At 55.2% G+C, this 17,062-nt stretch overlaps 1 protein-coding gene across 1 annotated transcript in view; it reads left to right on the top strand.

The window, feature by feature from the left end:
• Positions 1 to 2,481: 2,481 nt before the first annotated feature.
• serpinf1 (serpin peptidase inhibitor, clade F (alpha-2 antiplasmin, pigment epithelium derived factor), member 1) overlaps positions 2,482 to 17,062 on the top strand; it is a 32,607-nt gene continuing 18,026 nt past the window's right edge. The window contains exons 1-6 of the mRNA XM_072461767.1: positions 2,482 to 2,540; positions 3,129 to 3,189; positions 4,308 to 4,500; positions 6,967 to 7,122; positions 8,154 to 8,357; positions 13,850 to 13,989. Coding sequence (XP_072317868.1) covers positions 3,130 to 3,189; positions 4,308 to 4,500; positions 6,967 to 7,122; positions 8,154 to 8,357; positions 13,850 to 13,989 — 753 coding nt within the window. The 5' untranslated portion in view covers positions 2,482 to 2,540; position 3,129. The remainder of the gene's footprint in view (positions 2,541 to 3,128; positions 3,190 to 4,307; positions 4,501 to 6,966; positions 7,123 to 8,153; positions 8,358 to 13,849; positions 13,990 to 17,062) is intronic.

The following is a 17,062-nucleotide window of genomic DNA, read 5'->3' as shown; positions in this document are numbered from 1 at the left end:
GGCAGTCCCATCCACCACAGGCAGTCCCATCCACAGGCAGTCCTATCCGCCACAGGCAGTCCCATCCGCCACAGGCAGTCCCATCCGCCACAGGCAGTCCCATCCACCACAGGCAGTCCCATCCACAGGCAGTCCCATCCGCCACAGGCAGTCCCATCCACCACAGGCAGTACCATCCACAGGCAGTCCTATCCGCCACAGGCAGTCCCATCCACCACAGGCAGTCCCATCCGCCACAGGCAGTCCCATCCACCACAGGCAGTCCCATCCACCATAGGCAGTCCCATCCACCACACAAGAGCAAACACAAGGGAAAACACAAGGACAAACACAAGGGCAGACACAAGGGCAAACACAAGGGCAGACACAAGGGCAACACAAGGGCAGACACAAGGGCAGACACAAGGGCAAACACAAGGGCAGACACAAGGGCAAACACAAGGGCAGACACAAGGGCAAACACAAGGGCAGACACAAGGGCAAACACAAGGGCAGACACAAGGGCAAACACAAGGGCAGACACAAGGGAGAACACAAGGGCAGACACAAGGGCAACACAAGGGCAGACACAAGGGCAGACACAAGGGCAAACACAAGGGCAACACAAGGGCAAACACAAGAGCAAATACAAGGACAAACACAAGGGCAGACACAAGGGCAACACAAGGGCAGACACAAGGGCAGACACAAGGGCAAACACAAGGGCAACACAAGGGCAAACACAAGGGCAACACAAGGGTAAAGACAAGGGCAAACACAAGGGCAACACAAGGGTAAAGACAAGGGCAGACACAAGGGCAACACAAGGGCAAACACAAGGGCAACACAAGGGCAGACACAAGGGCAAACACAAGGGCAAACACAAGGGCAAACACAAGGGCAGACACAAGGGCAAACACAAGGGCAGACACAAGGGCAAACACAAGGGCAAACACAAGGGCAAACACAAGGGCAGACACAAGGGCAAACACAAGGGCAGACACAAGGGCAAACACAAGGGCAAACACAAGGGAAAACACAAGGGCAGACACAAGGGAAAACACAAGGGCAGACACAAAGGCAAACACAAGGGCAAACACAAGGGCAGACACAAGGGAAAACACAAGGGCAGACACAAGGGCAAACACAAGGGCAAACACAAGGGCAAACACAAGGGCAAACACAAGGGCAAACACAAGGGCAGACACAAGGGCAAACACAAGGGCAAACACAAGGGCAAACACAAGGGCAAACACAAGGGCAAACACAAGGGCAAACACAAGGGCAAACACAAGGGCAAACACAAGGGCAAACACAAGGGCAGACACAAGGGCAAACACAAGGGCAAACACAAGGGCAAACACAAGGGCAAACACAAGGGCAAACACAAGGGCAAACACAAGGGCAGACACAAGGGCAAACACAAAGAGGTCCACACCAAATGGCCCCAAACCAACCTGGCCAATTTCAAAGACCTCAAATGATCAACACTTTTCAAGCCAGAATCATCATCCACCACCCTTGCCCCTTGTGGTCTCCCTGGTTATACCGCATCTTTGGGCCTTGGGCTGGCACAGTTTCTGTTTTTCACCAATGTTATTGCCTTTGTATTGATTGTGATTGGATGCTGTGCTGTCTTAGATCACGTGTAGAACGCTTGATTGGATCTGCTCTTACATGACACACACTATTACACGAATCTAACTCTGATCATGACTGTTGTCCTATACTTTATCCTGAATCCAACAAATCTAATTTCTACTTGCATTGGCGATTGTCTCACACCGTTTTATGTCCACGATGGGTTATTTTTTATCTTTCATTGATTTGCTGTATTATACAATGATTTAATATGATTTTTAAACATTTAATATGTTTTTGGGGGGTTTACGATCTGTTGTTTTGTGAGGTTGCGTCTGGCGCCTCTTTAGTTTGATCAAAAGGGGGAATTGTGGATATTGACCAAATTATTGTCCTATTTATCATGGGTCACGATGATCTTACTGTGTACTTTCTGTGTACTTTCTGTGTACTTTCTGTGTACTTTCTGTGTACTTACTGTGTACTTTCTGTGTACGTTCTGTGTACTTTCTGTGTACTTTCTGTTCATCTGTGGACTGGTGCAAACAATCTTAAAGCTGACGTCAGGCCATTTTATCAGACCCAAGCAACAGCTTTATAAAATACGGCTAAATCTTGTGGAAAGTCGAATCTCAGCTGAAGACGAACAACATGCTGCTGTTTTGCCTGTGTCGTGGTCAGAAGGGTCGTGGTCAGGACTCAGGAGGGTCGTGGTCAGGACTCAGGAGGGTCGTGGTCAGGACTCAGGAGGGTCGTGGTCAGGACTCAGGAGGGTCGTGGTCAGGACTCAGGAGGGTCGTGGTCAGGACTCAGGAGGGTCGTGGTCAGGACTCAGGAGGATTGTGGTCAGGACTCCCTCTCTCCCTCTCCCTCTCTCTTTAAGTTTAGTTGGAGCTAAATTTCTTCCAGATGTTTAAAGTTCCTCAGACGAAGAGAGAAACAGAAGAGCCGACGCTGGAGCCAAACCAGGACTAAACCAGGTCCAAACCAGGACTAAACCAGGACTAAACCAGGACTAAACCAGGACTAAACCAGGACTAAACCAGGTCTAAACCAGGACTAAACCAGGACTAAACCAGGACTAAACCAGGACTAAACCAGCACTAAACCAGGACTAAACCAGGACTGAACCGGGACTAAACCAGGACTAAACAAGGTCTAAACCAGGACTAAACCAGGACTAAACCAGGACTAAACTAGGACTAAACCTGGACTAAAACAGGACTAAACTAGGACTAAACCTGGACTAAATCAGGAATAAAGCAGGACTAAAGCAGGTCTAAACCAGGTCTAAACCAGGACTAAAGCAGGACTAAACCAGGACTAAAGCAGGACTAAAGCAGGACTAAAGCAGGACTAAAGCAGGACTAGACCAGGACTAAACCAGGACTAGACCAGGACTAAACCAGGACTAGACCAGGACTAAACCAGGACTAAACCAGGACTAAACCAGGACTAAACCAGGACTAAAGCAGGACTAGACCAGGACTAAACCAGGACTAGACCAGGACTAAACCAGGACTAAACCAGGTCTAAACCAGGACTAAAGCAGGTCTCTGGTCTTGCAGGATGAGGCTCGTCTCTTCGCTGTTGTTCTGTGGAGTTTTCCTGGGGTCGGCTCTGGCTCAGGTAAATACTTTATATTCAGACAGATAATAAACGGAAGGGCATCTGACACATTTGGCTGCTGTTCTGCTGCACAGATTGTTTCCATGTGCTTTGGCTCGCTGCAGTTTGGATGTCAAGGACTTTTCAGAGCACAGTTTGTACACGAGGCAATTCAAAGAAAATAGACAGAATTCACAAAACAGTTTACAACTCAAAAGAGAAGAGAGTTTATCAAGCACCAGATCTGACAAGAAATATATTATATATATTTTATCGATTCATCAAAGGCTTTTGATCAAAGTCCTTCAGCAGCATCTCTGACATGCCTCAAACTGGTTTGCCGTTAAATCATCACAATTTGTCAAATTGGCCGTTGCTGCTACTTTTTTTTTAATGTGTCTTGATTTGAGTCTTGTCTGAGTTCAGCTGGAGAAAGTAGTTTTGCCTCCACACACCTGTGTCATCATTTATGTGTCTCCTCTGAACAGCTGCAGGACCAGCCTCTGAACAGCTGCAGGACCAGCCTCTGAACAGCTGCAGGAGCAGCAGAAAAACAAACATGTCAAAGAAGAAATGATCAGACAGAGCAGCATCGACCACATTGACATTTGAAATATTTACCCCCTTTGTAATTATGAGATCTAGAGTGGCCCTCTGCTGTGGGTGGGGCCACTCTGCTGTGGGTGGGGCCCCTCTGCTGTGGGTGGGGCCACTCTGCTGTGGGTGGGGCCCCTCTGCTGTGACTGGAGCCACTCTGCTGTGGGTGGGGTCTCTCACATGCTGAGTAAGGTCTCAGGGACAGCATCAAGCTCTTTAGCGTTTCTGTCACAAATATTCTCCACATGCACATTAAAATCACCTGTAATGACCAAACCATCAAAGTCTGTGCGACTGAAACATCTCAGTCAAGTCAAATCATCAATAAAACGGCAGTGCTGGAGAGGCTTGTATAAAACAATTGCACAAATAGATTTTACTATATCATAATAATAATAATAATTATAACAAAAAATGTCAGTATTTATTCAATCGTCAGTTGTTTCCGCCTCGTCCACGTCTGAGAGCTTTGAACTAAAAACATCTTTGAACCACAACCTCAGGATTAAACGCTCATTCGTTCCCTCTGCTGCCCCCTACAGTCAGACCCAGTGGAGGACACGCCCCCTGAGGAGGAAGAACCTGTGGAGCTGTTCACCACGCCCACCACAAAGATGGCCGCCGCCGCCTCAGATTTTGGCTTCAACTTGTTCAGATCTTTGTGTGTCCAAGAGAGCGGAAACGTGTTCCTGTCGCCTCTGAGCGTGAGCGCCGCCCTGAGCCAGCTGAGCATGGGTGAGGGTGAGGGAGGGAGGGTGAGGGTGAGGGTGAGGGAGGGTGAGGGAGGGTGAGGGAGGGTGAGGGTGAGGGAGGGTGAGGGTGAGGGAGGGTGAGGGAGGGTGAGGGAGGGTGAGGGTGAGGGAGGGTGAGGGTGAGGGAGGGTGAGGGAGGGTGAGGGTGAGGGAGGGTGAGGGTGAGGGAGGGTGAGGGAGGGTGAGGGTGAGGGAGGGTGAGGGTGAGGGAGGGTGAGGGAGGGTGAGGGAGGGTGAGGGTGAGGGAGGGTGAGGGTGAGGGAGGGTGAGGGAGGGTGAGGGAGGGTGAGGGTGAGGGAGGGTGAGGGTGAGGGAGGGTGAGGGAGGGTGAGGGTGAGGGAGGGTGAGGGAGGGTGAGGGTGAGGGAGGGTGAGGGTGAGGGAGGGTGAGGGTGAGGGAGGGTGAGGGAGGGTGAGGGTGAGGGAGGGTGAGGGAGGGTGAGGGAGGGTGAGGGAGGGTGAGGGTGAGGGAGGGTGAGGGTGAGGGAGGGTGAGGGAGGGTGAGGGTGAGGGAGGGTGAGGGTGAGGGAGGGTGAGGGAGGGTGAGGGAGGGTGAGGGAGGGTGAGGGTGAGGGAGGGTGAGGGTGAGGGAGGGTGAGGGAGGGTGAGGGTGAGGGAGGGTGAGGGTGAGGGAGGGTGAGGGTGAGGGAGGGTGAGGGAGGGTGAGGGTGAGGGAGGGTGAGGGTGAGGGAGGGTGAGGGAGGGTGAGGGAGGGTGAGGGAGGGTGAGGGTGAGGGAGGGTGAGGGGGGGTGAGGGAGGGTGAGGGTGAGGGAGGGTAAGGGAGGGTGAGGGTGAGGGAGGGTGAGGGAGGGTGAGGGAGGGTGAGGGTGAGGGAGGGTGAGGGAGGGTGAGGGAGGGTGAGGGTGAGGGAGGGTGAGGGAGGGTGAGGGTGAGGGAGGGTGAGGGAGGGTGAGGGAGGGTGAGGGTGAGGGAGGGTGAGGGTGAGGGAGGGTGAGGGTGAGGGTGAGGGAGGGTGAGGGAGGGTGAGGGTGAGGGAGGGTGAGGGTGAGGGAGGGTGAGGGGGGGTGAGGGAGGGTGAGGGTGAGGGAGGGTAAGGGTGAGGGTGAGGGAGGGTGAGGGAGGGTGAGGGTGAGGGAGGGTGAGGGAGGGTGAGGGAGGGTGAGGGTGAGGGAGGGTGAGGGAGGGTGAGGGAGGGTGAGGGTGAGGGAGGGTGAGGGGGGGTGAGGGAGGGTGAGGGTGAGGGAGGGTAAGGGAGGGTGAGGGTGAGGGAGGGTGAGGGTGAGGGAGGGTGAGGGTGAGGGAGGGTGAGGGAGGGTGAGGGAGGGTGAGGGTGAGGGAGGGTGAGGGAGGGTGAGGGAGGGTGAGGGAGGGTGAGGGAGGGTGAGGGAGGGTGAGGGTGAGGGAGGGTGAGGGAGGGTGAGGGAGGGTGAGGGAGGGTGAGGGTGAGGGAGGGTGAGGGTGAGGGAGGGTGAGGGTGAGGGAGGGTGAGGGTGAGGGTGAGGGTGAGGGAGGGTGAGGGTGAGGGTGAGGGAGGGTGAGGGAGGGTGAGGGTGAGGGAGGGTGAGGGTGAGGGAGGGTGAGGGAGGGTGAGGGTGAGGGAGGGTGAGGGTGAGGGAGGGTGAGGGTGAGGGTGAGGGAGGGTGAGGGAGGGTGAGGGTGAGGGAGGGTGAGGGTGAGGGAGGGTGAGGGAGGGTGAGGGTGAGGGAGGGTGAGGGTGAGGGAGGGTGAGGGAGGGTGAGGGTGAGGGAGGGTGAGGGAGGGTGAGGGAGGGTGAGGGAGGGTGAGGGTGAGGGAGGGTAAGGGAGGGTGAGGGAGGGTGAGGGTGAGGGAGGGTGAGGGAGGGTGAGGGAGGGTGAGGGAGGGTGAGGGAGGGTGAGGGAGGGTGAGGGAGGGTGAGGGTGAGGGAGGGTGAGGGAGGGTGAGGGAGGGTGAGGGAGGGTGAGGGTGAGGGAGGGTAAGGGAGGGTGAGGGAGGGTGAGGGTGAGGGAGGGTGAGGGAGGGTGAGGGAGGGTGAGGGAGGGTGAGGGAGGGTGAGGGAGGGTGAGGGTGGGACTGAAGGAGCTCTAAAGACACTAGAGTTCTGGTTCACAGGGGGCTGTTCTGAACACAGATGTTTGACCGGTCCAGATGGTCAGATTCGTGCTGTTGGGCTTGAGCTACTCTGGGCCTGACCAATCACAGACGCACTTCGGCCAGTTTTAGCATTTATGTCTATTTTGTTTTAAAAACGTGCACATAAAAGAACTCCAAGCCCCACCCCTCTTCAGAATTGACCAATCAGGCTCTCGGAAGCTGCACGGCACAATAGTGATCAATAGTGATCAATAGTGATCACAATCGGGGGACAACGACGTCGTCCATCAGGTAAACAAAGGGTTTAACTCCTCCCTGAGGGCGGGGCTAGCCTTCCGAACTTTCTCTACCATGACCCCTCCTGGACCAAAGAGGGATTACACTCTGTAGTACTCTGTGTACTCTGTGTACTCAGGCGGGTCGCAGTACTCGCAGAGGGACCTGACCCGCGCTCTCCGGTACCACACGCTCCAGGACCCGGCTCTCCACTCCACCTTGAGGTCCCTCCTGAGCTCCAGCACTGCCACAGGAAAAGGACTGAGTACTGCGTCCAGACTGTACTTAAGCCGCCGTGAGTATTGCAGATACTACTACTGCAAATACTGCTACTGCTGCTACTACTGCTGCAAATACTGCTACTGCTGCTACTACTGCTACTAATCACCGGGTTTCATTTTTTTGGACCTGAACCGAAATGTTTTTACAAGTCCAGATCCGGTCCATCGTAGCGGTACAAATCCCTAGTCACGCCCCTCATACACGCTAGCTTTGGCCACGCCCCTCACACATACTAGCTTTAGCCACGCCCCTCACACACGCTAGCATTAGCCACGCCCCTCACACACACGCTAGCTTTAGCCACGCCCCTCACACACGCTAGCTTTAGCCACGCCCCTCACACACACTAGCTTAAGCCACGCCCCTCACACACACTAGCTTTAGCCACGCCCCTCACAGACACTTGCTTTAGCCACACCCCTCACACACACTTGCTTTAGCCACGCCCCTCACAAACACTAGCTTTAGCCGCGCCCCTCACACACACTTGCTTTAGCCACGCCCCTCACACACGCTAGCTTTAGCCACACCCCTCACACACACTTGCTTTAGCCACGCCCCTCACACACACTAGCTTTAGCCGCGCCCCTCACACACACTTGCTTTAGCCACGCCCCTCACACACGCTAGCTTTAGCCGCGCCCCTTACAAACACTAGCTTTAGCCACACCCCTCACACACTAGCTTTAGCCGCGCCCCTCACACACACTTGCTTTAGCCACACCCCTCACACACACTTGCTTTAGCCACGCCCCTCACACACATTAGCTTTAGCCGCGCCCCTCACACACACTTGCTTTAGCCACGCCCCTCACACACGCTAGCTTTAGCCACACCCCTCACACACACTTGCTTTAGCCACGCCCCTCACACACACTAGCTTTAGCCGCGCCCCTCACACACTAGCTTTAGCCACGCCCCTCACAAACATTAGCTTTAGCCACGCCCCTCACAGACTAGCCTTAGCCACACCCCTCACAAACACTCGCTTTAGCCACGCCCCTCGCACACAGTGACGCGTGCTGCTCTATGACGTTTGCGCAGGTCTGCGTCTGAAGCAGGAGTTCTTCTCATTGGTGGAACAGGCCTATGGAACCAGACCCAAGGCTCTTCAGGGAGGAGCCAAGGACCAGAAGGAGATCAATGAGTGGGTCTCACAGCAGACCACGGGGAAGGTCCAGAAGATCCTGACCAAAGCCCTGCCTCGAAACCCTGGGGTCACCGCCATCACTGCTGCCTATTTCAAAGGTCAAATCTTCTGCTCCTCTGACTTTCTCCTCTGCTCCTCTGACCCTCTGCTCCTCTGACCTTCTCCTCTGCTCCTCTGACCTTCTCCTCTGCTCCTCTGACCTTCTCCTCTGCTCCTCTGACCTTCTCCTCTGCTCCTCTAACCTTCTCCTCTGCTCCTCTGACCTTCGCCTCTGCTCCTCTAACCTTCTCCTCTGCTCCTCTGACCTTCTCCTCTGCTCCTCTAACCTTCTCCTCTGCTCCTCTGACCTTCTCCTCTGCTCCTCTGACCTTCTCCTCTGCTCCTCTGACCCTCTCCTCTGCTCCTCTGACCTTCTCCTCTGCTCCTCTGACCTTCTCCTCTGCTCCTCTAACCTTCTCCTCTGCTCCTCTGACCTTCTCCTCTGCTCCTCTAACCTTCTCCTCTGCTCCTCTGACCTTCTCCTCTGCTCCTCTGACCTTCTCCTCTGCTCCTCTAACCTTCTCCTCTGCTCCTCTGACCTTCTCCTCTGCTCCTCTGACCTTCTCCTCTGCTCCTCAGACCTTCTCCTCTGCTCCTCTGCTCCTCTGACCTTCTCCTCTGCTCCTCAGAACTTCTCCTCTGCTCCTCTGACCTTCTCCTCTGCTCCTCAGACCTTCTCCTCTGCTCCTCTGACCTTCTCCTCTGCTCCTCTGACCTTCTCCTCTGCTCCTCTAACCTTCTCCTCTGCTCCTCTAACCTTCTCCTCTGCTCCTCTGACCTTCTCCTCTGCTCCTCTAACCTTCTCCTCTGCTCCTCTGACCTTCTCCTCTGCTCCTCTAACCTTCTCCTCTGCTCCTCTAACCTTCTCCTCTGCTCCTCTGACCTTCTCCTCTGCTCCTCTAACCTTCTCCTCTGCTCCTCTAACCTTCTCCTCTGCTCCTCTGACCTTCTCCTCTGCTCCTCTAACCTTCTCCTCTGCTCCTCTGACCTTCTCCTCTGCTCCTCTGACCTTCTCCTCTGCTCCTCTGACCTTCTCCTCTGCTCCTCTAACCTTCTCCTCTGCTCCTCTAACCTTCTCCTCTGCTCCTCTGACCTTCTCCTCTGCTCCTCTAACCTTCTCCTCTGCTCCTCTAACCTTCTCCTCTGCTCCTCTGACCTTCTCCTCTGCTCCTCTAACCTTCTCCTCTGCTCCTCTGACCTTCTCCTCTGCTCCTCTAACCTTCTCCTCTGCTCCTCTGACCTTCTCCTCTGCTCCTCTGACCTTCTCCTCTGCTCCTCTGACCTTCTCCTCTGCTCCTCTGACCTTCTCCTCTGCTCCTCTGACCTTCTCCTCTGCTCCTCTGACCTTCTCCTCTGCTCCTCTGACCTTCTCCTCTGCTCCTCAGACCTTCTCCTCTGCTCCTCTGACCTTCTCCTCTGCTCCTCTGACCTTCTCCTCTGCTCCTCTGACCTTCTCCTCTGCTCCTCTGACCTTCTCCTCTGCTCCTCAGACCTTCTCCTCTGCTCCTCTGACCTTCTCCTCTGCTCCTCTGACCTTCTCCTCTGCTCCTCTGACCTTCTCCTCTGCTCCTCTGACCTTCTCCTCTGCTCCTCAGACCTTCTCCTCTGCTCCTCTGACCTTCTCCTCTGCTCCTCTGACCTTCTCCTCTGCTCCTCAGACCTTCTCCTCTGCTCCTCTGACCTTCTCCTCTGCTCCTCTGACCTTCTCCTCTGCTCCTCTAACCTTCTCCTCTGCTCCTCTGACCTTCTCCTCTGCTCCTCTAACCTTCTCCTCTGCTCCTCTAACCTTCTCCTCTGCTCCTCTGACCTTCTCCTCTGCTCCTCTAACCTTCTCCTCTGCTCCTCTAACCTTCTCCTCTGCTCCTCTAACCTTCTCCTCTGCTCCTCTGACCTTCTCCTCTGCTCCTCTAACCTTCTCCTCTGCTCCTCTAACCTTCTCCTCTGCTCCTCTGACCTTCTCCTCTGCTCCTCTGACCTTCTCCTCTGCTCCTCTGACCTTCTCCTCTGCTCCTCTGACCTTCTCCTCTGCTCCTCTGACCTTCTCCTCTGCTCCTCTAACCTTCTCCTCTGCTCCTCTGACCTTCTCCTCTGCTCCTCTAACCTTCTCCTCTGCTCCTCTGACCTTCTCCTCTGCTCCTCTGACCTTCTCCTCTGCTCCTCTGACCTTCTCCTCTGCTCCTCTGACCTTCTGCTCTGCTCCTCAGACCTTCTCCTCTGCTCCTCTGACCTTCTCCTCTGCTCCTCTGACCTTCTCCTCTGCTCCTCTGACCTTCTCCTCTGCTCCTCTGACCTTCTCCTCTGCTCCTCTGACCTTCTCCTCTGCTCCTCTGACCTTCTCCTCTGCTCCTCTAACCTTCTCCTCTGCTCCTCTGACCTTCGCCTCTGCTCCTCTAACCTTCTCCTCTGCTCCTCTGACCTTCTCCTCTGCTCCTCTAACCTTCTCCTCTGCTCCTCTGACCTTCTCCTCTGCTCCTCTGACCTTCTCCTCTGCTCCTCTGACCCTCTCCTCTGCTCCTCTGACCTTCTCCTCTGCTCCTCTGACCTTCTCCTCTGCTCCTCTGACCCTCTCCTCTGCTCCTCTGACCTTCTCCTCTGCTCCTCCAACCTTCTCCTCTGCTCCCCTGACCTTCTCCTCTGCTCCTCTGACCTTCTCCTCTGCTCCTCTGACCTTCTCCTCTGCTCCTCTGATCTTCTCCTCTGCTCCTCTAACCTTCTCCTCTGCTCCTCTGACCTTCTCCTCTGCTCCTCTAACCTTCTCCTCTGCTCCTCTGACCTTCTCCTCTGCTCCTCTAACCTTCTCCTCTGCTCTTCTGACCTTCTCCTCTGCTCCTCTAACCTTTTCCTCTGCTCCTCTGACCTTCTCCTCTGCTCCTCTGACCTTCTCCTCTGCTCCTCTAACCTTCTCCTCTGCTCCTCTGACCTTCTCCTCTGCTCCTCTAACCTTCTCCTCTGCTCCTCTGACCTTCTCCTCTGCTCCTCTGACCTTCTCCTCTGCTCCTCTAACCTTCTCCTCTGCTCCTCTGACCTTCTCCTCTGCTCCTCTAACCTTCTCCTCTGCTCCTCTGACATTCTCCTCTGCTCCTCTGACCTTCTCCTCTGCTCCTCTAACCTTCTCCTCTGCTCCTCTGACCTTCTCCTCTGCTCCTCTGACCTTCTCCTCTGCTCCTCTAACCTTCTCCTCTGCTCCTCTGACCTTCTCCTCTGCTCCTCTAACCTTCTCCTCTGCTCCTCTGACCTTCTCCTCTGCTCCTCTGACCTTCTCCTCTGCTCCTCTGACCCTCTCCTCTGCTCCTCTGACCTTCTCCTCTGCTCCTCTGACCTTCTCCTCTGCTCCTCTAACCTTCTCCTCTGCTCCTCTGACCTTCTCCTCTGCTCCTCTAACCTTCTCCTCTGCTCCTCTGACCTTCTCCTCTGCTCCTCTGACCTTCTCCTCTGCTCCTCTAACCTTCTCCTCTGCTCCTCTAACCTTTTCCTCTGCTCCTCTGACCTTCTCCTCTGCTCCTCTGACCTTCTCCTCTGCTCCTCAGACCTTCTCCTCTGCTCCTCTGCTCCTCTGACCTTCTCCTCTGCTCCTCAGACCTTCTCCTCTGCTCCTCTGACCTTCTCCTCTGCTCCTCAGACCTTCTCCTCTGCTCCTCTGACCTTCTCCTCTGCTCCTCTGACCTTCTCCTCTGCTCCTCTAACCTTCTCCTCTGCTCCTCTAACCTTCTCCTCTGCTCCTCTGACCTTCTCCTCTGCTCCTCTAACCTTCTCCTCTGCTCCTCTAACCTTCTCCTCTGCTCCTCTGACCTTCTCCTCTGCTCCTCTAACCTTCTCCTCTGCTCCTCAGACCTTCTCCTCTGCTCCTCTGACCTTCTCCTCTGCTCCTCTGACCTTCTCCTCTGCTCCTCAGACCTTCTCCTCTGCTCCTCTGACCTTCTCCTCTGCTCCTCTGACCTTCTCCTCTGCTCCTCTAACCTTCTCCTCTGCTCCTCTGACCTTCTCCTCTGCTCCTCTAACCTTCTCCTCTGCTCCTCTAACCTTCTCCTCTGCTCCTCTGACCTTCTCCTCTGCTCCTCTAACCTTCTCCTCTGCTCCTCTAACCTTCTCCTCTGCTCCTCTAACCTTCTCCTCTGCTCCTCTGACCTTCTCCTCTGCTCCTCTAACCTTCTCCTCTGCTCCTCTAACCTTCTCCTCTGCTCCTCTGACCTTCTCCTCTGCTCCTCTGACCTTCTCCTCTGCTCCTCTGACCTTCTCCTCTGCTCCTCTGACCTTCTCCTCTGCTCCTCTGACCTTCTCCTCTGCTCCTCTAACCTTCTCCTCTGCTCCTCTGACCTTCTCCTCTGCTCCTCTAACCTTCTCCTCTGCTCCTCTGACCTTCTCCTCTGCTCCTCTGACCTTCTCCTCTGCTCCTCTGACCTTCTCCTCTGCTCCTCTGACCTTCTGCTCTGCTCCTCAGACCTTCTCCTCTGCTCCTCTGACCTTCTCCTCTGCTCCTCTGACCTTCTCCTCTGCTCCTCTGACCTTCTCCTCTGCTCCTCTGACCTTCTCCTCTGCTCCTCTGACCTTCTCCTCTGCTCCTCTGACCTTCTCCTCTGCTCCTCTGACCTTCTCCTCTGCTCCTCTAACCTTCTCCTCTGCTCCTCTGACCTTCGCCTCTGCTCCTCTAACCTTCTCCTCTGCTCCTCTGACCTTCTCCTCTGCTCCTCTAACCTTCTCCTCTGCTCCTCTGACCTTCTCCTCTGCTCCTCTGACCTTCTCCTCTGCTCCTCTGACCCTCTCCTCTGCTCCTCTGACCTTCTCCTCTGCTCCTCTGACCTTCTCCTCTGCTCCTCTGACCCTCTCCTCTGCTCCTCTGACCTTCTCCTCTGCTCCTCCAACCTTCTCCTCTGCTCCCCTGACCTTCTCCTCTGCTCCTCTGACCTTCTCCTCTGCTCCTCTGACCTTCTCCTCTGCTCCTCTGATCTTCTCCTCTGCTCCTCTAACCTTCTCCTCTGCTCCTCTGACCTTCTCCTCTGCTCCTCTAACCTTCTCCTCTGCTCCTCTGACCTTCTCCTCTGCTCCTCTAACCTTCTCCTCTGCTCTTCTGACCTTCTCCTCTGCTCCTCTAACCTTTTCCTCTGCTCCTCTGACCTTCTCCTCTGCTCCTCTGACCTTCTCCTCTGCTCCTCTAACCTTCTCCTCTGCTCCTCTGACCTTCTCCTCTGCTCCTCTAACCTTCTCCTCTGCTCCTCTGACCTTCTCCTCTGCTCCTCTGACCTTCTCCTCTGCTCCTCTAACCTTCTCCTCTGCTCCTCTGACCTTCTCCTCTGCTCCTCTAACCTTCTCCTCTGCTCCTCTGACATTCTCCTCTGCTCCTCTGACCTTCTCCTCTGCTCCTCTAACCTTCTCCTCTGCTCCTCTGACCTTCTCCTCTGCTCCTCTGACCTTCTCCTCTGCTCCTCTAACCTTCTCCTCTGCTCCTCTGACATTCTCCTCTGCTCCTCTGACCTTCTCCTCTGCTCCTCTGACCTTCTCCTCTGCTCCTCTGACCTTCTCCTCTGCTCCCCTGACTCTGTTGTTCCCTCTAAAGGAAAGTGGGTGACCCGTTTTGGGAACTCTGGTTCTATGGGCCAGTTCCAGGTTGATGGTTCTACTCCGGTCCAAGTTCCCATGATGCAACAGGACAACTACCCGATAAAGATGGGCATCGACTCGGACCTGAGCTGCACGGTCAGTACGGTCAGACTTAAGCGCAGAATTCACGCTTTAACTTGAGGGTATTTTCATTTTTGACCAAAAGTTATGGGACACATTAACTGCCTCCTGTCTCCTGTCTCCCGTTTCCAGTCTCCTGTCTCCCGTCTCCCGTCTCCCATCTCCCGTTTCCAGTCTCCTGTCTCCTGTCTCCTGACTCCTGTCTCCCGTTTCCAGTCTCCTGTCTCCTGTCTCCTGTCTCCTGTCTCCTGTCTCCTGTCTCCTGTCTCCTGTCTCCAGTCTCCTGTCTCCCGTCTCCCGTCTCCCATCTCCCATCTCCCGTTTCCAGTCTCCTGTCTCCTGTCTCCTGACTCCTGTCTCCCGTTTCCAGTCTCCTGTCTCCTGTCTCCTGTCTCCTGTCTCCTGTCTCCTGTCTCCTGTCTCCTGACTCCTGTCTCCCGTTTCCAGTCTCCTGTCTCCTGTCTCCAGTCTCGTCTCCAGTCTCCTGTCTCCTGTCTCCTGTCTCCTGTCTCCTGTCTCCTGTCTCCTGTCTCCTGTCTCCAGTCTCCAGTCTCCTGTCTCCTGACTCCTGTCTCCTGTCTCCTGTCTCCTGTCTCCAGTCTCCTGTCTCCTGACTCCTGACTCCTGTCTCCCGTCTCCCATCTCCCGTTTCCAGTCTCCTGTCTCCTGTCTCCTATCTCAGTCTCCAGTCTCAAGTCTCCTGTCTCCTGTCTCCTGACTCCTGTCTCCTGTCTCCTGTCTCCTGTCTCCTGTCTCCTGTCTCCAGACTCCTGTCTCCTTTCTCCTTTCTCCTTTCTCCTTTCTCCTTTCTCCTTTCTCCTGTCTCCTGTCTCCTGTCTCCTGTCTCCTGTCTCCTGTCTCCTGTCTCCAGACTCCTGTCTCCTGTGTCCTGTCTCCTGTCTCCAGACTCCTGTCTCCAGTCTCCAGTCTCCTGTCTCCTGTCTCCAGTCTCCTGTCTCCTGTCTCCTGTCTCCAGACTCCTGTGTCCTGTGTCCTGTCTCCTGTCTCCAGACTCCTGTCTCCTGTCTCTTGTCTCCTGTCTCCAGACTCCTGTCTCCTGTCTCCAGACTCCTGTCTCCTGTCTCCTGTCTCCAGACTCCTGTCTCTTGTCTCTTGTCTCCTGTCTCCAGACTCCTGTCTCCAGTCTCCTGTCTCCTGTCTCCTGTATCCAGTCCCCAGTCTCCAGTGTCCTGTCTCCAGTCTCGTCTCCAGTCTCCAGTCTCCTGTCTCCTGTCTCCTGTCTCCTGTCTCCTGTCTCCAGTCTCCAGTCTCCAGTCTCCTGTCTCCTGACTCCTGTCTCCTGTCTCCTGTCTCCTGTCTCCAGTCTCCTGTCTCCTGACTCCTGACTCCTGTCTCCTGTCTCCTGTCTCCAGTCTCCAGTCTCCAATCTCCAGTATCCAGTCTCCAGTCTCCAGTCTCCTGTCTCCTGTCTCCAGTCTCCTGTCTCCTGTCTCCAGCCTCCAGTCTCCTGACTCCTGTCTCCTGTCTCCTGTCTCCTGTCTCCTGTCTCCTGTCTCCAATCTCCAGTCTCCTGTCTCCTGTCTCCTGTCTCCTGTCTCCTGTCTCCTGTCTCCAGACTCCTGTCTCCTGTGTCCTGTCTCCTGTCTCCAGACTCCTGTCTCCAGTCTCCTGTCTCCTGTCTCCTGTCTCCAGTCTCCTGTCTCCTGTCTCCTGTCTCCAGACTCCTGTGTCCTGTGTCCTGTCTCCTGTCTCCAGACTCCTGTCTCCTGTCTCTTGTCTCCTGTCTCCAGACTCCTGTCTCCTGTCTCCAGACTCCTGTCTCCTGTCTCCTGTCTCCTGTCTCCAGACTCCTGTCTCCTGTCTCCTGTCTCCTGTCTCCTGTCTCCTGTCTCCTGTCTCCAGACTCCTGTCTCCTGTCTCCTGTCTCCTTTCTCCTGTCTCCTGTCTCCTGTCTCCTGTCTCCTGTCTCCTGTCTCCTGTCTCCTGTCTCCTGTCTCCTTTCTCCTGTCTCCAGACTCCTGTCTCCTGTCTCCAGACTCCTGTCTCCTGTCTCCTGTCTCCTGTCTCCAGACTCCTGTCTCCTGTCTCCTGTCTCCTGTCTCCTTTCTCCTGTCTCCTGTCTCCTGTCTCCTGTCTCCAGACTCCTGTCTCCTGTCTCCTTTCTCCTGTCTCCTGTCTCCTGTCTCCTGTCTCCTGTCTCCTGTCTCCTGTCTCCTTTCTCCTGTCTCCAGACTCCTGTCTCCTGTCTCCAGACTCCTGTCTCCTGTCTCCTGTCTCCTGTCTCCTGTCTCCAGACTCCTGTCTCCTGTCTCCTGTCTCCTGTCTCCTGTCTCCTGTCTCCTGTCTCCTTTCTCCTGTCTCCTGTCTCCTGTATCCAGACTCCTGTGTCCTGTCTCCTGTCTCCTAACTCCAGTCTCCTGTCTCCTGTCTCCTGTCTCCAGACTCCTGTGTCCTGTCTCCTGTCTCCTGTCTCCAGACTCCTGTCTCCTGTCTCTTATCTCCTGTCTCCTGTCTCCTGTCTCCTGTCTCCTGTCTCCAGTCTCCTGTCTCCTGTCTCCAGACTCCTGTCTCCTATCTCCTGTCTCTTGTCTCCTGTCTCCAGACTCCTGTCTCCTGTATCCAGACTCCTGTCTCCTGTCTCCAGACTCCTGTCTCCTGTCTCCAGACTCCTGTCTCCTGTCTCCTGTCTCCTGTCTCCAGACTCCTGTCTCCTGTCTCCTGTCTCCTGTCTCCTGTCTCCTGTCTCCTTTCTCCTGTCTCCTGTCTCCTGTCTCCTGTCTCCAGACTCCTGTCTCCTGTCTCCTGTCTCCAGACTCCTGTCTCCTGTCTCCTGTCTCCTGTCTCCTTTCTCCTTTCTCCTTTCTCCTTTCTCCTTTCTCCTGTCTCCAGTCTCCTGTCTCCTGTCTCCTGTATCCAGTCCCCAGTCTCCAGTGTCCTGTCTCCAGTCTCGTCTCCAGTCTCCAGTCTCCTGTCTCCTGTCTCCTGTCTCCTGTCTCCTGTCTCCAGTCTCCAGTCTCCAGTCTCCAGTCTCCTGTCTCCTGACTCCTGTCTCCTGTCTCCTGTCTCCAGTCTCCTGTCTCCTGACTCCTGACTCCTGTCTCCTGTCTCCTGTCTCCAGTATCCAGTC

This window comes from Eucyclogobius newberryi, unplaced genomic scaffold (genome assembly GCF_026437365.1).
Source record: "Eucyclogobius newberryi isolate DKJ021-1_F unplaced genomic scaffold, fEucNew1.0.hap1 SCAF_31, whole genome shotgun sequence".
Lineage (NCBI taxonomy): Eukaryota > Metazoa > Chordata > Actinopteri > Gobiiformes > Gobiidae > Eucyclogobius > Eucyclogobius newberryi.
This window is presented reverse-complemented; position numbering and strand designations above follow the sequence as displayed.